Source organism: Antedon bifida, chromosome 4, assembly GCF_963402885.1.
Source record: "Antedon bifida chromosome 4, ecAntBifi1.1, whole genome shotgun sequence".
Classification (NCBI taxonomy): Eukaryota; Metazoa; Echinodermata; class Crinoidea; order Comatulida; family Antedonidae; genus Antedon; species Antedon bifida.
In genome coordinates this window covers 8,101,400-8,123,046 of record NC_136229.1, presented here as the reverse complement: position 1 = coordinate 8,123,046, position 21,647 = coordinate 8,101,400, and the positions used below count along the sequence as shown (strand labels likewise).

Sequence of the window (21,647 nt, the reverse complement as noted above, 5' to 3'; positions counted from 1 at the left end):
GTTGTAAGAGGCATGCATGTAAGAACTTTAAATCAAAACGATAAGTAAAACAGCCAGAAAAGTTAGCAGAGCTTTCGGGCAACACTATCCCTTCATCAGTGCAAGTGAAGGAATTTGGATAACGTCATATTATAAGAGCATATATATATATATATATGCGTACAACACACAGCATTTAAGACAAAATTCGATTTACGATAGCTAGGTCTACCGGTATTTTAACAACACACGAGAGATACTAAGCCATCTACTGATGAAATATTTCAAACTGTTTTCTTTAATGAATATATTTGCAAAAGACAGACAGATAAAATAGTGAAAACCTTTTCCTCTGGTTTCGATTAGTATTGAGATATACAGTAGTTCATTAATTGTAAACATGTATAATAAATTAAAATGTTTAAACATTATGTATTATCAGTTCTAGGCCTAAATAACCTATATATAATATACTAACCTAACCTAATTATTACGTTATTATAGTACTTTAAACAATATCATTCAAATCCTTTTATTGTTTCACTCATTGGCCTGTTTTTCGAAGAATCCGGGACGATTCGGCCCACTTTTGGGCCGAAACATCCCAGTTTGTGGGCCGAAACGTCTCACTTTAGACCAACAATGTTGATATAAATATAAAATAAATTACTAAAAATACGTAATATTATATTCAATTTATTTCGTGCATACGCCAAGCGGCCAACAGAGGGAAAAAAAGCTTATTTTATGCTTATAAAATGCATATTAAAGCCGATACATTTAAGTGTGCCGAATCGTCTCAGGGCCGAATCGTCCCGGACCGAATCGTCCCGGGCCGAATCGTCCCAGGGCCGAATCGTCCCGCTAATCGTCCCGAAATAAGAAATCTGTAACCACTGATGGCATATAGCTCAATGGTATAAAATATAACTTTGCGTCATAACCAACGCTGTAGCGTTTCTTTGGGTATTTTGCCGTCAACGCATGTTCCATAGCATTCACAACTTTACCCGTGTTCCTGGAAGCTAACGAATCCAAAGATTTGCTTACTTTTGCAATTCCTGAAACAAAAATAGAGAATGTCTATTAATAATTAGCATATTCAGAAGTACGGATTTGATTTGTCGCTCATCCGTCAACAAAGCATTATGGTTTTCGTTTCTATATCCGCTTATTTTAAGGCTGCTCTGAAAACGCGCCTTTTTTTCTCTTTTTTTTTCTCCTCTTAGTCTTTATCGCATTTCACCCACAAATCTCGGTTATTTAACCCATTATGTTCTAAAACATGACTCGTGGATTCAATCTTCGATCCACTACTTTCTAGGTATACATAGGTGGCGGTATAACCATTTTCGTTAGCGATACGACATCTCCGTGTTTTAAAAGGGAACATCACTTAAAATCCCGCCTCTAACACCCATCATATTTCAATATACAATAAATATAGATTCCTGTTATTTGAATCAACAGATTTTTTTTCGTACACGAAAAAAAGTACTATTAAACGATCGTTTAATAGTGCGTACTATAACAGACCAACGGGAATTTAAGAATGTTTTTACTTGATAAAGTTTGGAACTTACTACTTTCGAAAGCTTCCTGGCCACCAAATTCGTGTCTAGTTTCTGGACTTAGCTCGGCCCACTTAGCCCTCACTGGAGCAAAAACTTTACCATCATCTACGATAGCCGTCTTGAAAAAGCCTGGTTCAATTATGCAAACTGATATTCCAAATGCTTTCAGCTGTACCCTTGAAAAAAGGTGTATTAGCACTCATTAATAACTTAAATAATAACAAATAGATAGTAGGAAGTATATTGATATAGGAAGTACTAGCCTTGGTACGGCTATTCGTAAAAGAAAACAATTTTGTCATAACTATCCTTTAGCTGATTCGAAGCGGCGTTATGTACTAAGAAATAGAGACTTTAAGGCAAATTTACACAGACGAGCGGTTACAGTAGGCCTAAGTGGAAAACCACATAGCTTGTCCCACATAGAATCTGTACCGTATCTATCCTAAGCGGGTTTTATTTTAGGGTTTTGTGTATGGTCACAATAAATAACCTAGATTCTATATTTTATTACCTATACCTTTACCACTCTTTCTGTGTAAATTGGCCTTTATGGTATGTCCAAGTAGGCCTACTTGATCCATCATGTATAAAGGGGTAGTTTTTATATCTTTTAAAACTAATCATTTTTTATTTTTTATTTTCCTCTAGCAATTAGTCTCTTCTGTTATTTTTTTCAATGCCTATTCATCTTTGCCCGGAGCTGACCTTTAAGACTACCACCTTTTTTTTTTTTGTTAACAAACCTTATTTCATCGGAAAAACACTCAACACCAAATTTAGAAATACAGTATCCGGCCTCTGGTATAACAACCCTGCCGCAGATACTTGCTACATTCACTATTCTGCCTCTTCCCTGTTTCAACATAGGGGTAAAAACCTTTGTTACGTCAATCAAGCCAAATAAGTTTACATCGAGGACCCTTTTGTATTCGTCCCTACTCCACCACTCCATAGCTCCACCATATCCACCGATTCCTGCATTGTTTACAAGCCCCCACAAACCTGAAATATAGTTCAGCATAATATTGTTTAAACTGATTATACTTTTTTGTAGTATCTGTGTATGAGTTTATTATGGAAAATGTAAATAAAGTAATTAGTTTATGAATATTTCAATTCATATTTTTATTAAGTTCATTTTAAAAATTAAATCACTCACATCACATGCTCTTCTCAATCGTCTCCTGAATAGAGGTACCCTATTAAGGGGACAATCCAGAAAGTATCCCCTAAATAGGGGTTCTACTCTGTATTCGCGTCCGAGGTTACAAAAGGATCGACGGGTTGTTTTCAACACTATTTAAACCATTAGAATTGTAGTCAATTTACATTCTTTAATTATAATTTAGGCCTACTGCTTTTCTTTATTTAATTCAAACTTGCCTTCTGACTTTGGAATGATCTCTCGTACTTTATTCAGTGCCTCCTGGACACTGCCATGATCTGCAACATTCATTAATATCGCTGATGACCGTTGCGATAGTGATGATCCCAGCTCATTTCTTGCCTTCTCGGTCAGACACGATGCGATCACGTGTATCCCCTTCCCATCTAATTGTATTGCCAGCTCGTTACCAAACCCAGAGTCGCACCCTGTTATAAGCACATACTTGTTGCTTAAGTTTGATATTTTTGGTATACGGAAAAGAAACTCAACTAACCAAATTAGTAAACATACACCAATAAAAATATAAAGAATCATTTCTGAAAAATAAATATTAAAATGACATTATTTTATAAAAAAAATATTATTACTGTAATACTGTATATATATAGGCCTATGCTTACTATATAGAGTTTATTAAGGCACGAAACGACATAAGTGATAGCGAAATATACTATATATGGTTTAGTCCCGGTTATTTGGAATAATAGGTCAAAGAGGGTAAAATACTAAAGTAGGAAAAAGGAACGAAACGACTTAATAATATAGTGAGATATGCCACAGGTGGACTAACCCCGCCAGTCCTCCTACTACCAAGTCACAGGCCTAGGCCTAAAAATTAATACTTCGGCTAGCTACATCATCTGTCCTATGAACAAAATATACACATGTTGTCGTGCGATGTATTATTAAGTACATACAAACCTTTTATCGAACATGTAATAATTAATGGGAATTGGCCTCTAAAGGCTACAGAAAAACAAATCTTCACGCCATGCAAGGTTTAAAGTCCACACTTACGACAATGTAAACATTACGTCACAGCGTACCTAGGCAGAATGGTGAATATTCATAACCAGTACTAAGCCAATGGAGTTGGATAAACCCTATTTTTTGCATACTAACCACTGAATTAAACAAAAAACCAATCACCTAATATTAGTTGATTAACTTTTTTCACAACGAGCACATTTTTCAAAAGTTTAAAGTAAAACAACTTTAAGTGATAAAAGGCAGTGTTGTAGGAATTTAAGTGATAAGAAAGTGAGGTAGAATGTAAAGTAATAGTCTTTAAAAATACAGTGAAATAATATACTTCACAAAAATAAAGTCGAAATAATACTAGATACACTGTGTACAGATTTAATAAACATTTTACTTACGAAATAACATTGCGGGAAAAATATAAGAGTACGAAATTGCAAAAAGCTTCTACGTTTCGAAAAGGGAGTTTTTATATTAATTATATAAAATTGTTTATTATCCATACAGTATGAAAGTAGGCCATATATCTTTATTGGAAAAAAAAGATTTACCTCGTATATTCAACACAATTTAAGAGACATAAACATTATGTATATTATCAGTTCTAAATAATTTTGATTTTAAAGATGTATTGTCTCTTGAAACAGAAAAAATGAAGGTCAAAATATTCTAAATTTAAATTGGCCATATCAAAATAATATTAAAGTTATTCACTTTAAGTAGAAATTTCGAGCCAAAAACAACAAGTTTACGTAATTAACAGGTAAATTAGTTTGATTACATTTTCGTCTGGAAAATAAAAACGTCGCGAGCGAAAGCAAACGAAGATTTCAAACCACGAGTATGCATTAAGGGTCTTTCACACCTGTTCCGGTGAACAAAAAACGTCTTTATTTCAGTTAAATGTTTTTTTTTATATTAACGTAATTATTACGGTATTAATATTATACTTTAAAGATGTATTGTCCCTTTGACTAATTCCAAAAAAATAAAAAGATTTCTAAAAAAGTGGGTCATTTTGAAGTATCAAAATAGTTATTAACTTTCACCAAAAATTAGTCGAAAAAAATCATTTAACTGAAATACAGACGTTTTGTTGTTCAAAAAATAACTTTGACTTCCAGTCAAAGTTTTCGATCAAAACACATCTCATAATGCAACGCGCTTATTTGGCTACTCTGTATGCATAATCATAAAACTTCCTCGCGATCTGTGTGAAAACACCTTCTCAACCGTGACGAGTTGTAAACAATCCTAATTAGCATCATGCATATTGCATACTCGTGGTTTGAAATCTTTGTTTACTTTCGCTCGTGACGATTTTCCAGACGAAATGTAATCAAATTAATGTACCTGTTAATTACGTAAACCTGTTGTTTTTGGCTCGACTTTTTGACTTAAAGTGAATAACTTTAATATTACTTTGATATGGCAAATTTAAATTCAAATTATTTTGACCTTCATTTTTTGTGTTTCAAGGGACATCTTTAAACAAAATCATCAAAATCCTTTTATCACTTCACTCATAGGCCTACAATTCTTTGTTTTTCATAACCGAAATAAGAAATCTGTAACCACTGATGGCATATAGCTCAATGGTATAAAATATAACTTTGCGTCATAACCAACGCTGTAGCGTTTCTTTGGGTATTTTGCCGTCAACGCATGTTCCATAGCATTCACAACTTTACCCGTGTCCCTGGAAGGTAACGTATCAAAAGATTTGCTTACTCTTGCAATTCCTGAAAAAAAAAATAGATAAAGATAGAGCATGTCTAGTTGGAATATGCAGTTAGTTATCTACACGGGTTTTATTTGATCTGTCGTTTGTAATAAATACTATATAGGCCTAATCTCTATCGCAATCCATTTCAAATCTTGGTCATTAACCCATTCTTTGTTCTAAAGCTCTGCCTACACTATCAAACTAGTTCGTAAAAAGTATGATTTGCCCAAATATAGTAGTGATATGCCCAAATATGGTAATGATATGCCCAAATATGGTAATGATATGACATCACCATGTCCATTATGGGCACATCACATTTTTTGGTAACATAAAGTTTTATAGTGTAGACAGAGCTTTAAACATGCAACCATGACTATGCTAGTTTGGTGGCAGTATAACATTTTTCGTATACTCGCATTATGCTTTTTTAAAGTTTGCTAGCGATGCGACATAGTGCGTGATTTTAAATAGAAAGGCACACTTACAACCCCGCCTATTCCCCTTATCCCCCATCATATTTCAATATAGGCCTACAAAAAATTAAACAGACCAATGACAATTTAGACTTTTGTGGTTCTTGAATGCGGTCCCATTGAAAACGTTTGAAACTTACTACTTTCTAGAGCTTCCTGGCCACCAAATTCTTGTCTAGTTTCTGGACTTAGCTCGGCCCACTTAGCCCTCACTGGAGCAAAAAAGCCATCTGTGAGAGACGTTCTAAAAAAGCCTGGTTCAATTATGCAAACCGATATTCCAAATGCTTTCAGCTGTACCCTTGAAAAAAAAGTGTATTAGCACTCTTTAGAAATAAATAATAAAACAATAGATTATAGTAAAATATTGATATAGAAAGTACTAGTCTAGATGGTTGTACGGATATTCAGCTTATAATATTCGTAAAAGGAAAACCATTTTGCACTAGCTATCCTGTAGCTGATTCGAAGTGGCTTTACGTAACAAAATGGAGACGTAAGGGCAATTTACACAGACGAGCGTAGCGTACCCAACGTAGAATCTGTATTTATCTTGAGCGGAAACCGCCCGTCCACTCCGCATTTTGTGTAGATGGTCACAAGAAATAACATAGATTACCATTACCGCTCTTCTGTGTAAACTGGCCTTTATGATAAGTTCAAGTAAGTAGGCCACCTTGACCTATATATAATGGGTAGTTATTATAATATATCTTTATGGAATTGTGTATACAGATGCATAGTGAATAGTGGTAGCCTGTTAAATGAAAGTATAAAAATTATCTAATTATTTTGTATTATTAATTTTTTTCAATTCCTCTAGCAATTACTTCTCTTCTGTTATTTTTTTCAACGCCTTCTCATATTTGCCCGGAGCTGACCTTTAAGACTACCACCTTTTTTTGTGAACAAACCTTATTTCATCGGAAAAACACTCAACACCAAATTTAGAAATACAGTATCCGGCCTCTGGTATAACAACCCTGCCACAGACACTTGCTACATTCACTATTCTGCCTCTTCCTTGCTTCAACATGGGGGTAAAAACCTTTGTTACGTCAATCAAGCCAAATAAGTTTACATCGAGGACCCTTTTGTATTCGTCCCTACTCCACCACTCCATAGCTCCACCATATCCACCGATTCCTGCATTGTTTACAAGCCCCCACAAACCTGAAATATAGTTCAGCATATTCGTTTGTTGTTTAAACTGATTATACTTTTCATAATATAGGCATATGTGTATGAGTTTATTATGCAAAACGTAACTACAGTAATTAGTTTATGACTGTTTCAATTCATAATATTGTAGTAACAGAACTTCATTTTCAAAATCTGACACTCGCATGCTCTTTCCAAAATCCAGATTAAACAAATTCTTGAACATGAAATTAACCGGACTTTGTTGCGACCACCAGTGGTTTACAGTTTCCTATGGGGACACCCCTATATTAAGGGGACACTTTCACGTGAGAGGGGCAAAAGAATATTTTAAAACACTACAGTTAACCCTTACTCATATCAGGGACACCCTTATTAAGGGTTTGAGTGTGCCAAATGGTTGATTCAACCCTACATTAGGGGACAATATTTGTTTTTCAAAAACAACAAAAAAGACCAAATAATCATATTCATTTATATCGTTATTAATACAAAAATTGAAATCATAAAAATTATGATACTTTCTTTGATTTAACATTTCTTCAAAATTTCGTAAGTTCATTTGGTTTTTGGAAAAATTTGGTTTTTGGTTAGTGCCCGCTGAATATGGATACCCTTATTAAGTGTTCGATACAGAAGGTCTCTCCTTAATGGGAGAATCTACTCATCGCGTTCGGTTTCAGAGGTTATAAGAAGGACCGTCGGGTTGTTTTAAACACAATTAGCATTAAGGTATATTTGTATTCTTTAAAGGTGTATTGCCCCTTCAAAAACAGGAAAAATAAAGATTAATAAAATCATACTTTTGAATAGATCATTTTGTAGTTATGTTAATCACTTCCGTAAAAAAAAACCCGGAAACAATTAATGTTTTTCGATCCAATTTATGGTCAAGTGGATAATTATTAGGTGACACGAAAATGGCATATTCAACAACAACAAAATTAAGAATTATTTTTTCAGGGGGACAAAGGCCTACATCTTGAATTATAATTTATTGCTTTTCTTTATTTTATTTTTTATTTTTAATTTAAACTTGCCTTCTGACTTTGGAATGATCTCTCGTACTTTATTCAGTGCCTCCTGAACACTGCCGTGATCTGCAACATTCATTAATATCGCTGATGAACGTTGCGATAGTGAGGATCCCAGCTCATTTCTTGCCTTCTCTGTCAGACACGATGCAATCACCTGTATCCCCTTCCCATCTAATTGTATTGCCAGCTCGTTACCAAACCCAGAGTCGCACCCTGTTATAAGCACATACTTGTTGCTTAAATTGGATATTTTTGGTATACGGAAAAGAAACTCAACTAACCAAATTAGTAAACATACACCAATAAAAATGTACAAAATCATTTCTGAAAAAAAAAATCAAATTCACATTACTTTTTACTAAAAATAATAGAACGCTATATTGTAATAGTAATACTGCATTATAAGCTTACTATCTAGAGTATTAAGGCACGAAACGACATAATTAATAGTGAGATAGCCTACAGGTGGCTTAGTTCACGAGGGTAAAATATAAAAGTAGACAAAAGGAACGAAACGACCTAATAATATAATGAAATTTGTCACAGGTGTACTACAGTAACCCCGCCAGTCCTTCTACTACCAACTAAGTCACATGGCTCGCAGGCCTAAAAAATAATACTTCAGCTAGCTGCATCATCTGTCCTATGAACTTAACAAAATGTACACGTTGTACGCGATAAATTATTAAGTACATACAAACCTTTTATCGAACATCGGTGGTAGTGTAATAAATACGGGGAATTGGCCTCTAAGTAATTGGCTACAGAAAAACAAATCTTCACGCCATGCAAGGTTTAAAGTCCACACTACAATGTAAACATTACGTCATCACGTACCTAGGCAGAATAGTGAATATTCATAACTAATACTTGGCCAATGGAGTTGGATGAACCCTCTTTTAGGGGCATACTAACCACTGAATTAAACAAAAAAACCAATCACCTAATATTAGTTGATTAACTTTTTCCACAACGCGCATATTTATCAAAAGTAAAACAACTTTAAGTGATAAAATTCAGTGTTGTAAGAATTTAGGTGACAAGAAAGTGAGTAGTAATGTAAATAAGTAATAGTCTTTAAAAATACAGTGAAATATACTTCACAAAAAAAAAGTCGAAATAATACTAGATACACTGTGTACAGATTTAATAAACATTTTACTTACAAAATAACATTGCGGGAAAAAAATATAAGAGTACGAAATTGTGAAAAGCTTCTACGTTTCAAAAAGGGAGTTTTCATATTAATTATTCTATACAATTGTTTATTCTCCATACAGTATGAAAGTAGGCCATACATCTTTATTGCAAAAAAAGATTTATCTCGTATTCAACACAATTTAAAACAATTCCTGATATAAAATGTAGACCTCTATTAATGTATAATAATACATTATATACCGGTATACATTATTATTACATAACAAAGTTAATTTGAGTTAGTCTCCTGTGTCATAGAGATCCGAATGGTAGAGCCAGTTGACGGTGGATGATTGCTGCTACTGCTATTGCTTGTTGAATGTAACACGCCTTGCATACTATGTGGTGTTGGTTTGATGTTGTCTTTAACTGATATTCGTTGACATTGGGATCCAATCTCACCTCGCATAGTATGAATTGGAGGTTTACATAATGTGCGTTCACACTGAGAAACACCGCTGCCGTGTCGATTTAAAGTCTGAAGACCCGGTTTGATTGGTAAGCTTTCACACTTTGAAGATCCACTATCGCCTCCTTTAGTGATGAATGGTGGTTTAATTGATATGCGTTCACACTCAGGGAGAACACTGTCGCCTTGATTTAGCTTAGCTTGATATGGTGCCTTAGACATGCGTTCACATTGAGCTAAGTCACTTTCACTTCGAAGACTTCGTTGTACAGGCAGAGGAGAATCTGTGTTGCTGACTGCAGCTTTTGACCAGGACAAACACCTGTTTACATGTCGCTTTTGGTCAGTTGAGTCAGCTGTACTGTCATCAAATGAGGGCGACACCTTAGCGGTACTGAATCGATTGACCTTCGTCTAAAAACAATAAATTTGATTACGTCATAATAAAAGCCGTCACAGTAAATTAAAAAAACCTATGTTTTACAAAGTAAAATAATATTTTTTATAAATAATGTTATCAATAGTTTACCATTACGATGTTCTAATCGAGTTGTGTACCGATATACATCAATCTATATATAAATTTACGTAAGGGCAAAATTCGGTAAATTGCGCGTTACTTCTGGAATTTTTACTTGATGGTATATAAAGTAATAAAAAAATACTATTCGATAGATTTAATATACGTTTATACAAATTTATTGATTTGCGATGAATGGAACATTCTAAATTATTTGGTTTAACACGAGTAGTAGATACATTTTTAGGCCCTTGGATAATAAACTTAAAACCATAAGATATAGTATTGCAATACTTTGACAACTGTAAAAATGTATTAATGTTGATTCATGTAAAAAATATATAAAAAAAAAAACACGTGCGTCGGCCGGGAATCGAACCCGGGACAATTGCTTGGAAGGCAACTATGTTAACCACTACACCACCGACGCCACATAAATATGAAACAAAAAAGCTAATATTCATACTTGTTTGAACACGTGGCAGTTTTCTTGTGACGTGTTATTCAAGACGTCCCTGTAAAGTTTGTCACCAAAGGGAATTGAAGGCCGTTGTAATAATTATTTGTTCGTTTATCAAATATACTTCATGTTAATTAGTTTATTTTGTTGTAGTATTTTATAGGATATAATCAATTACATAAAAATATTAGTAAATTGATAAAATATTGCGAATGAAATTCGAACTTTTTAAAGCAATTAGGCCTATGAAATTTAAACTTCGATCGAACACATTACCCTTGTGTTGTACCGAGTACTAGAAGGTCTGAAGAAAAAAAGGTATCTTAGGCCTACACTTTGCAATACAGTAACTCATCAAAAGGAAAATGTGCTTTATTTTATGTTTCTCTCTGTCCACCTATCTCTAACATATAAGGTTAAAATAGATAGACAATCAAAAACATGCACGATTTAATCTATATATACTTTTACGTAAGGGCAAAATTCGGTAAATTGCGCGTTACTAGAATTTTTACTCGATGGTATATAAAGAAGTTGGTTTAATTTATTTTATCAATTTACTTTTTTTTGTAATTGATTATATAAAATACTACAACAAAATAAAGTAATTAACAGGAAGTTTATTATATAAACGAACAAAGCTTAGCCTTACAATTCCCTTTGGTGACAAACCTTACAGGGACGTCTTGAATAACACGTCACAAGAAAACTGCCACGTGTTCAAACAAGTATGAATATTAGCTTTTCTACTTCCACATTATGCGGCGTCGGTGGTGTAGTGGTTAACATAGTTGCCTTCCAAGCAATTGTCCCGGGTTCGATTCCCGGCCGACGCACCTGATTTTTTAAATATATTTTTTACATGAATCAACATTTAAACATTAGGCCTAAAGCAACTGAGTTTGGGAAGGCCTATTGTTAGATTATAAACACATACTGTAATATACAAATAAACTTTATTACAGACAGTTGCTTCTAAACGTTTGTATTAATTAATAATTACAACAAAATATAAACGTCGTAGTGATGTATCGTTACATGTAGGCCTACTTTACTATTTTAATCGACTATGACAGTGACTGTTTTAACAAAGTATTAAATCGCAAATATTTTACTGTATTTAGTGGTATATTATTTATAGGCCTATAAAACATGAAAAATATTTCGTTACTGAGTAGATAAAAATATATTTAAAAATTGTTCCTCCTTGTACCCATCCTCTTTATATGCCTACAAAATACAATTTGGGTTTGTTTAAATGAGTCCAAATAAAAAATTTGGACTCATTTTGTGAAAAGTTTCTCTTTCGGAAGTAATTCCCAGGGTGCTAATTTTAGTTGACTACATAAATCATCGTGTCTAATTATTCGTTTCTGTAGGCCTAAACGACAATGTATTATAGTCCTGCAGTACGTACATTTGAAATCGCCAGTTTTTTTACGCTGAAATTACTGGGTATTCGAGAATCTGTGGGCACGCTGATGGTACGCTCGCTTCTGCCACGTGTTCAAACAAGTATGAATATTAGCTTTTCTACTTCCACATTATGTGGCGTCGGTGGTGTAGTGGTTAACATAGTTGCCTTCCAAGCAATTGTCCCGGGTTCGATTCCCGGCCGACGCACGTGATTTTTTAAATATATTTTTTACATGAATTAACATTTAAACATTAAAGCAACTGAGTTTGGGATGGCCTATTGTTAGATTATAAACACATACCGTATACAAATAAACTTTATTACAGACAGTTGCTTCTAAACGTTTGTATTAATTAATAATTACTAAAATATAAACGTCGTAGTGGTGTATCGTTACTTGTACTTTACTATTTCAATCGACTATAACAGTGACTGTTTTAACAAAGTATTAAATCGCAAATATTTTACTGTAATTAGTGGTATATTATTTATAGACCTATAAAACATGAAAAAATATTTCGTTACTGAGTAGTTAAAAATATATTAAAAAATTGTTCCTCCTTCTACCCATCCTCTTCTCCATCCCTGATCAACCCTAATGTTATATAGGGGCCTACAAAATACAAATTGGGTTTGTTTAAATGAGTCCAAATAAAAAATTTGACTCATTTTGTGAAAAGTTTCTCTTTCGGAAGTAATTCCCAGGGTGCTAATTTTAGTTGACTATCACTATACATAAATCATCGTGTCTAATTATTCGTTTCTGTAGGCCTAAACGACAATGTATTATAGTCCTGCGGTTATACGTACATTTTGAAATCGCCAGTTTTTTTACGCTGAAATTACTGTGTATTCGAGAACCATCATCCTTCGCTCACGTACCATCTAGTTAAAAACAATTATTGTAAACGGAGCGATACGAACATCCTCGTATTATTGTGTGCGGGTTTGTTTCAGCGTCACCAACCACATTTGAAAAAAAACACCTTATTTAACCTAAATTCGTTATCGTAAATAACTAATTATCTAACTGTTTAGTAAACAGGGTTACAATGTGGTTAAAATCAGTACCGAGAGTATGTATCAACCTTCTATACCGTTGAGTAAACATTCTAGAATTTACTTTACTACCGAATTTTACTCGTTACGTAAATTTTATAATATCATAATACTGTAAATTATACTATTTATGATTTAGCTTGAAAATTGTAAGGACATTTGATCGTCAAGAACTATATTTTTAGGACCCTCCGCGTAGGCACCTGCAAATAGTCCAAGATTCCAATTTACTTTACACAAAAATCCGATCGCGTAGAGCATTTATATAATTCTACAGCAGTTTTCGTTTTACTTGAAAATTGGGCTTTCGAAATCATTCTGACCCACCTTTAGGTTAGTAGACACCGTTCGTGTACTCTGAGTCGAGCTGTTGGTAAAACTCGAAGAACTGGTGTCACTCGAAATTTGACATCTCTTTTTATTTCGTCTGCTATTTCTTTTTCTATGTGATGACGTTTCTTCAACTCGAACATGTTGCAAAATCTGAAACATTTGCAAAACTTCTTAGATCCTCCCAATAATGTATGCATGCTTACTTAAAATTTTTTTTAAATTTTTGCAAAATTGTTACCAAAATATAAGGAAATGTGATAAGATACACTCACCTTGTGTTCTAACACTGTGTTGCGTGACTTCTGTTTACGGGGATGAACTTTACTTCGCTCACCTCGTAGCTTGCCTACTTTCTCTGACCTCGTGAAGTTGCCACTGTTGGTCCGTCGTGAGCGCATGCTTCCTCCGCGTCGATAGCATGCGCTATCAGCGGTATCATCACATGTCGTTACGCCGGTCGACGTGTTTGAAGAGTCACCTGTGCATATAGTGGATGAACCGAAGGAATTTCTACGGAAGTTTAGCTGCGTATATAAAAGTTTATAAATTTTAAACCATCAAGATGAATGTAGTTTGTTTGATAATATCATAGAGATATTATATAATATCTCTATGATAATATACACAATTTTTTATGAATAAATTTACCCCGATTTTGTTGTGTGAACAGAATGTTGCGGACCGAAAAGTATCGCTATGACTAAGTCGACGTCCCATAGATGAAGCCGTTGGACCACGCCTCTGAGCTGACGTCATGGTAGTAATAGGTAGAAAGTGATTTGTGCCAAGACGATTGGTCCGTGATTCACACTAAAAGAAATGAAAATTATTTATAGTTTTTAATGTTGGAAATAAAATTAGAAAGAGATTATGTAAAATTCAAACATTGATGGATATAAAAATAAAAGATCACTATGCTTCGATGATAAATAGCCAAGAAGATTAATATTTTTAGGAATTTAATTTAAGATTTATTTATTTTTTTTGATTGGTCATCAGATTTTGTATTACAGCCGGTGAAACGTACATTCCGGGCTCTGACGTCATACGCCGCCACCTAGGAATGAGATCCATATTCTTCCATGCTCTACTACGCGTTTGAGATGAGAGTGACGAGACTTTTCAGGATTGAATGTAGATTCGGGACATTTCTATGCTACAGAAGAAAAGCTATTTTCGATTACACTTTTAGGCGGTATTATGGACCTGTAAATCATGACACTACAGGCTTAACATTTTAATGGAATGTGCCCGGCGTACTTGTATGTAAAGGTACTACACTGTATTACGTACTACACTGTATTACGTAATTGCATTTAAACGGATGGATTTTAGTAATGGCGTCCTTAAATACGTACATACATACATGGATTCCTGCCGGTAAGTTACTATTACTGTACTATTATTTACGTCAATTTATATTCTAGATGAGAACACTATATATTACTCTATGTTTAATAAACAGAACGGTATTTTATCATTTTTCTGTATTTGGTCCTACCATTGGTATTTGAATATATTATAGCCTCTGTATCATTTACTTATTGCATTAAGATAGCGAGTGTAGTATCGTTGAGAACCACTATGCACTAATAGAGTTGCGGGCTGGGGCGTGGGTACTAAGATTCTTCCCCACCCAACCCTAGCCTGACCTTCATGATATACTGGATAACTAGAATATTTACTGTACCTTCATTTCAATTACTGTGGGCTGGTTTGCCTGAGGCCGTAAAGCCTCCCTCACTGCTTCGTTGAACACAATATATATTAAAACAAATGCTATTCCCTAATAAAATAAAACGATTTTGTATTCATAATTATTATTAATTAATAAATAATACATCATTATTTACATTCTGTTATCAAGTCCAAAATAAAGCATTGGGCATACGATGTATCTCCATTGCAATGCTTATAGTGTATCGTAAAATTACTTTTATTATTACCAAAATGAAAGTGCTATATTTTATATTTCATTATCGTAAACATTAAATTCTCTCTACTGTATCTATAATTAGCCCGGTCAAGTCCTTTAATACAGTATCATAATGAATCACATGTGACGCATGCATCATAGGCCAGAAGTCTAATCTAGTACACGTGTCATGTGATACGCACTGTAACATTGTATTATAGAATTAATGATACTGGACATAACATTTCATATGATGAAATACGTCAGCAGTATAGAGAATCGAAAGACCAGCCGAACATTGTAGGCCTACAATTATTGTGTGATTTTACCTCAAGAAGCATTAGAATCGCAAATACTTGCTGTAACCGTTTACTCTCAAGTCTAATTGAAACAACTGACGTAATCCAACAAGAAGTTAGTAAAACAAACAAAAGCATAGTTCCTCGTAGCTCTTTCCTTAAATGATACAAAAACCAAAAGCAATAAATAAAACTGTAGCTTTGTTTGCCAGAGAAAGATCAGGAAAGAACTCTTCCCTAACTAAAAATGCCCTCTTCAACAATTAGTCAACTGTAAAAATAGTGTTTAGATCTTAAACATCTATTTTGTACCCACTTTTTCCACACATTTATCTTTTAAACACGTAGTTTACGTGTTTAGCGTGTTTAAAACCTAAACGTGCTTAGCTACATGTTGTTTTCCTCCATTCGTTTAGCAGTCAACATGTTTAGGTACGTGTTTAGCGTTGCGTGCATATGATTTAACTGTGGCGAAAAAAAGCTCCACACATTGCAAATTAAACGCGTTTAAAACCTAAACGTGTCTTTATATTGCTCCACATGTTTAACAATCAACACGTCACTGATGTGTTGAGTTGAATACAGACTACATGTTTAGAATGTATTTAGTACAACATACATGTTTAAGATGACACTATTTTGCAGTGTAGTTTTATTTGTAGATTATTTATTAGATATCACTGGAAGTAAACAATAATATTAGCTGACCTTACCCTATACATCTTTTGTAGTTTGGTTTATTGATATCTGATCGGCTATACGAACGATTTAAAAATGCAGCTTCTTGGGCCGTAGAAAACAACAAGAAGAGAAGAAGCACCTATAAAATACAATACAAATACATCTTTATAATACATAACGATGAAGTAAAGTCAGGTTGAAAGTTTGTTGTACGCCATTGTGCTTCGGAAAGATAGTGTTCTGAATGTATCCAACGAATGAATGTTGTATTCTCTACAACAGTCTTTGGAAACTGTGTGTGACTTTCGAGTCTCTCGCCATGCAAAATAATATTAATTTTCAAGAGGTTATAAGCAATTTGGTATTTTTTAAATTAAGTTAAGCTTAAAGATATATTTTCCCCAGAAATCACGTCATACTCACGATTGTAATCACAACGATTGGTATCAGGAAACACAGAAATATGTACCATTTTCTAAAACACCTTTAAAAATATATGCATACTAGTAATTAGCTTCCTTTATTATTCAGGGCTAAAACACGGGCATCTCTAAAATGAAGGCCACACGCGTACGCCTGCCATAAAATGGTAATGTAAGCAATTATTATTGTCGCTAAACAAATCCGCAGAGTAGGCCTATTCCCAATTCTGCAGATATCACTATAAAAATATACAATATCTGTATCCAATACAGCCAGGCTCGTTTATAAATGACTTGCGATGGTCAGTTAGGCTCTATTTAGTGACAGGTGAATAATAATAATCGGATGAAAGTGTTACTCATGATTGAATATAGGCCTAACAGTTATATTTCCAGAATCTAAAGTTTTTGCTTACAGCTTAGGCCTAACCCCATTCACAACTTTAAATACTTTTTTATGTACTTTGTATTTCATATTCAGAAAACTATAATTATTTATGTATACTTTTAATCTGAGATTGTGAATAAAGTTATATAACAGTACGTCAAATCGAAAAGCAACGCTTATATTTGTTTAACATGCGCTAAACACATATGACATGCAAGCTATGAGAAGCAAAGCTCCTTATTAATCCTACTTTCTAAATTATTTAACTTACTGTAATAATTCATCGTATTCTTCAAAATATATCACAGCACATATAAATACAAACACGAACGGCAACACTAATAAAAAGAAATATTAAGTTAAGCACGTATTCAAAACAGTAACTGTTACTAAAATTCTGTGGGAGGCCTATGTGATCGCAAAGTTTAAAGAGAGTTCATGTAGCCTAGATTTGTTGTCCGCTATCACATCGCAAATGAAACTAGGATGTAAAATAACTAAATACACTTATATTCTTTTTTTTAGTTAGTAATTAAAATATCACTATGCTTAATTATGGATCATAAGAAAGTTATAATTCCGCACTATAGTGTTTGTAATGGTTAGTTCAAGGATTAACATTTCTATTTCAAGATGTTCTGCTTCGCAACTGTTGGAACGTAAAATGGTTTTATTACAAATGTTGTTAAAAGGGTTTACATTTTACTCAGAAATAGCCTACATTTTATATCTGAAGCTCTCTGAACAAACAATTGTTTTCATTGGCTGAATGTTAACATTAATCAAAACGGAATAGAAGGCAAACATTTATATACACCAACTGAAACCATCATATATTTATCTATATGAAAAATATGTTTAATTTGGTCTTACCCCATCCAGTGATGTGATAGACCCATGTGCGAACAGCGTTCTTGCGTGACGTTGCTCCAATATACAATCGTACTGATTCCAAAAACAACCAAAGAAACTGAGCTATAACCCAGTAGTGGAAGCCAACAACAGCCAGACGGCAAATCGTCTAACAATTAAATTAGAAATATTACTTGGGTGGGATGAAGGTACCAATGGTGTGTGTTGTGATAGTGGGAGTGTTGATAGGGGTTATGTAAATGTAATGTAAATGGGAGAATAACCTGTGACCTGCCTACTGGGCTGAATTGCGCACATGTGTGGACAACACATACCACAACTTTATACTCCCCTATGGGTCCCTTGTCGAGTGCTTCCACCAAACGGTGCTCGGTCGTCTGCTGTCCACAACGACAGAGGCTGAAGGGACCAATAGACCGAGGTAACCCCTACTCTTCCGAAAGAAGTACTGGCTTCGTTAAAGTGCACACGAGCCAGATGTGTACACTGGACCTCCAGTTTTAAGTGCTTGTCCGAGAAGACTTATTCTACCACCAGAACAATGGTCGAGGAGTGACTTGAACCTGTGTGGTGGCAGTGATTGTAGCTGTTGTGTGGGGGTGACGTTTGTTCAGATGGGTGTAACTGACAGCTATGCTAACGATGTAGTAATTAACTACTGTACTTACAAAATGATTTCTTGTTTCAAATGTAACAACAAATAGGATCACACTTGCTATCATAGAAAGTGCTAAACAACATCGCACAACCATTGTTGAAGTGTCAAAATATCTGAGAATTAATGTTTTCGTAATCCATTTATAGATAAAACGGTAGTTTCAAAAATATTTTATCATACGTCCCGAAATGGTATACTGTATATTCATGTCCGAGCTGTGATGGCGCTAGCTAAAATCCGTTATGTTTTGATTTGAATTTGAAAATCATCATAAAAAATACATACATTACAAATAATACATTTATAAAAGATTTTCCAGGATAGCCCAAAAAGCGTATTAGCTTATTTCCATTGGGATGCTTTTATAATTTAAATAAAAAATATAAAAATTACAAAGTAAGCATTAAACACCTAATTATAACAAAAACAATAATATAATAAAAGTTAAATTAAAAGACTATGATTGACTTATAGCTATTTGGTTGAACAGAAATTTGATTTAACATTTTTCTTAAAATTAAATTTTTCCTATTTGCTGAATGGAATAAGGTAGGTTATTCCATGCCTTTATGCCTGTATAATAAAACGTTTTAGATATTTGAATATCCGATTTATGAACTGAAAAACCATTGACACTACTTCTAGTCATTTAATGGTGGTTAGATGAAACTCTTTTAAATTTTTCAGTCAAATAAGGTACTGATTTTCCATAAAAATTTTATGAACATGATTAAGTTTGAGTTGGCAAATTCATCCTCTAAATATAATTGACCGATTTGGTTCAATTCGTCTTTACCAATATGTGCTTGATTATATTTATTTAAAATAAACCTAGCAACTTTATTTTGAGTGGTTTGAAGTCTTTGTTTAAGTTTTTTAGAAACACCTGAAAACCAAAATGCGTGATTAATTATCAGAATGACGTAATGCATAAAAGAGTTATTGTTATTACCTTAAAGATACTAGTACAAGAACGGCAATAAGTAGAAGAAATACGGTGATACTTGCACAGATGTACGTTGAAAGGATAAGCCAAGATGGCGCATCAACCTATGGACACATTTAAATATTTATGACTGGATATATTTTTTTATTTTTTTTATTTAAAACATATTTAGGCGGGATAACATAATTCAGAAAATTCACAAAATTTCTGTTTTTCAATATGGTCCTGCAATGAAACAACTATAAAAAAAAATAAATAAATAAAAAAATAAATAAATAGAAAAAAATAAAATAAAAAAAAAAAACAAATAGAAAAAAAAATAGAAAAAATAAATAAAAAAAATAGAAAAAATATATATATTTTTAGATAAGTGTCTACATTTTCCAAAATACTGTACATGTTCATGTATATACAAACCAATAGCTTCGTGTTGTATCTAAAGGACAGTAATGTGCTTTTATGTAACCGAGAATAGGAACAAAATGTGGGTGACGATTCCAATATTGCAATGCAACGATTTTAATAATTATTTACTGTAAACCCATATTAATAAACTTGATAGACTACTAAAGTATTCCATTTAAAGTTTGGACTATGCACTGTAAACAAAAAATGGAATTAGCAATTATTATAATTATAATGTCAAGATTTTTTACTTTTAAGAATTTTATAAAGATAAATATATAAATTTTACCGTTATGACGCTTGGTTCACAACTTGTAAAGTTTGAGACTATCCAAATTGCAGTTGATTCAACTGCAACGCAAGAACGAGTCATAAATCGGTAGTCTAAAAACAAAAATGTTAGAAATATATAAATATTACTCTGTAAACAATTCCTCTTGGGTGACGAGTGTTAGTTTTGACACCAAGAGATATTTTTTGAGTGAAAGCAGTTTTTTTTAAATTTGCCTATAACTTAAATATATTTGAACTGCACATCTGATTCAAACTTTTAGATTTGAATGCTGAGAAATGCAAACAAGCTATAACAAGGAAACAAAGCGATTTGCTTGTAGTCCCATGCCTTTTTATATCAAGAGCCTCAATTCTTAATTTTCTTTTATGGCAGTGTTGTTTTGAAGTTTTCTGGAGAGACCACGAGATACGATCTCTGTTATATGCGATTTTAATAATAATAAAATATTAGATTACTACCTAAATATTAGGCCTTGCTTTTACATATCACAACTTGCCATACCTGTGGAATTGGGACACAGCATTGAAACGACAACTCCAGGTAAAGTAGGATACCAAGTTATGCCATTAAACACCTCTTGTGTGCACCATTCTGTCGTAAATATATAAAACAAAAAATATAGAGTTCAGTATAAGATTTAGATTTTAGAGAATTTAATAGTTTTCGCTCCATATTATTTTCCCTTCATCATCACCCATATTCCTTTTATCAAAATCTACTTGTGTGCTACTATTGGCTCCCCATGTTCCAAAATCTATACATCTGTGCTGCTATAAACGGCCCATATTCTCCCTAAATGTACTTCTGTGCTGCTATTTGCGCCCCGTATTCTCTCTTCATCAATGCACTTTTTCAATATCCCCTTCAACCTACCTTTAGACTCATTTAATGATGGATGTTGTAGTACTGTTTGTAGAGGAGGCCAGTAAGTAGACACAGATGGTGTACTGACAATGGAAACTGACGATGTAGTGACAGTAGATATGCTGACGTATTGTGGTGATGACGTAAACAGTTGAGAAGAAGAAACCAAAAACGTTGATGATGTCATCACTTCAGCAGGGATGATGTCAATAGTTGATGATGTAATTTTTAGTATCGAAGATGTCAGAATCATATTCGATAGCTCAGGTGATGGCGATGGGCTTAATTCCATAAAACTTGATGAAACGAAACGTTCGGCTAGCGATGAACTTGTAGCAGAACTTGAAACATACGAAGTTTGCAGTTCAAATAAGTTTGTAGATGAAAGTTTAATCGTT

At 33.6% G+C, this 21,647-nt stretch overlaps 3 protein-coding genes and 1 non-coding gene across 7 annotated transcripts in view; 2 read left to right on the top strand and 2 right to left on the bottom strand.

Moving 5' to 3' along the window:
• Nucleotides 1-287: 287 nt before the first annotated feature.
• On the bottom strand, nt 288-8,914 carry LOC144840132 (retinol dehydrogenase 16-like). 3 transcript variants are annotated; one of them, XM_078695815.1, is made up of 5 exons: nt 8,807-8,914; nt 8,109-8,429; nt 6,822-7,080; nt 6,048-6,208; nt 288-1,040 (listed from the first exon to the last, which is right to left on the bottom strand). In XM_078695815.1, exons 2-5 carry the CDS (start codon nt 8,425-8,427, stop codon nt 844-846), a joined length of 936 nt encoding a protein of 311 aa, XP_078551941.1. In that variant the 5' UTR covers nt 8,428-8,429; nt 8,807-8,914; the 3' UTR covers nt 288-843. The 3 variants fall into 3 exon arrangements, with proteins under 3 accessions (XP_078551941.1, XP_078551940.1, XP_078551942.1); XM_078695814.1 differs by lacking the exons at nt 6,048-6,208; nt 6,822-7,080; nt 8,109-8,429 and adding exons at nt 1,563-1,729; nt 2,300-2,558; nt 2,940-3,260 and having other exon boundaries at nt 321-1,040; nt 8,807-8,900; XM_078695816.1 differs by lacking the exon at nt 288-1,040 and adding an exon at nt 5,206-5,447.
• A 620-nt stretch (nt 8,915-9,534) lies between these two features.
• LOC144839150 (uncharacterized) lies at nt 9,535-21,436 on the bottom strand. Its single transcript, XM_078694463.1, has 10 exons — nt 21,259-21,436; nt 20,887-20,976; nt 20,380-20,474; nt 16,431-16,537; nt 15,748-15,874; nt 15,194-15,289; nt 14,152-14,313; nt 13,776-14,027; nt 13,498-13,653; nt 9,535-10,128 (listed from the first exon to the last, which is right to left on the bottom strand). Exons 1-10 carry the CDS (start codon nt 21,434-21,436, stop codon nt 9,535-9,537), a joined length of 1,857 nt encoding a protein of 618 aa, XP_078550589.1.
• On the top strand, nt 12,246-12,317 carry Trnag-ucc (transfer RNA glycine (anticodon UCC)). Its single transcript has one exon. It is a non-coding gene; the product is annotated as a tRNA-Gly (tRNA).
• The window catches only part of LOC144839545 (uncharacterized), a 25,009-nt gene continuing 17,894 nt past the window's right edge, over nt 14,533-21,647 (top strand). For both annotated transcript variants that reach the window (XR_013611764.1, XM_078694958.1), the window contains exon 1: nt 14,533-14,883. The gene's annotated coding sequence lies outside the window, so the exon portion shown is untranslated. The remainder of the gene's footprint in view (nt 14,884-21,647) is intronic.

What these genes read in the sequence shown, in the direction of transcription:
- LOC144840132 (XM_078695814.1), bottom strand. Translation starts at nt 3,258, where the DNA reads ATGATTCTTTATATTTTTATTGGTGTATGTTTACTAATTTGGTTAGTT. An exon ending in GATCATTCCAAAGTCAGAAG is followed by an intron (nt 2,559 to 2,939) that starts GCAAGTTTGAAT and finishes ACTATATTTCAG; the next exon opens with GTTTGTGGGGGCTTGTAAAC. An exon ending in CCAGGAAGCTTTCGAAAGTA is followed by an intron (nt 1,041 to 1,562) that starts GTAAGTTCCAAA and finishes TTTTTGTTTCAG; the next exon opens with GAATTGCAAAAGTAAGCAAA.
- LOC144839150 (XM_078694463.1), bottom strand. Translation starts at nt 21,436, where the DNA reads ATGACATCATCAACGTTTTTGGTTTCTTCTTCTCAACTGTTTACGTCA. An exon ending in GCTGTGTCCCAATTCCACAG is followed by an intron (nt 20,475 to 20,886) that starts GTATGGCAAGTT and finishes TTTTGTTTTTAG; the next exon opens with ACTACCGATTTATGACTCGT. An exon ending in GTTCACACAACAAAATCGGG is followed by an intron (nt 14,028 to 14,151) that starts GTAAATTTATTC and finishes TTATATACGCAG; the next exon opens with CTAAACTTCCGTAGAAATTC.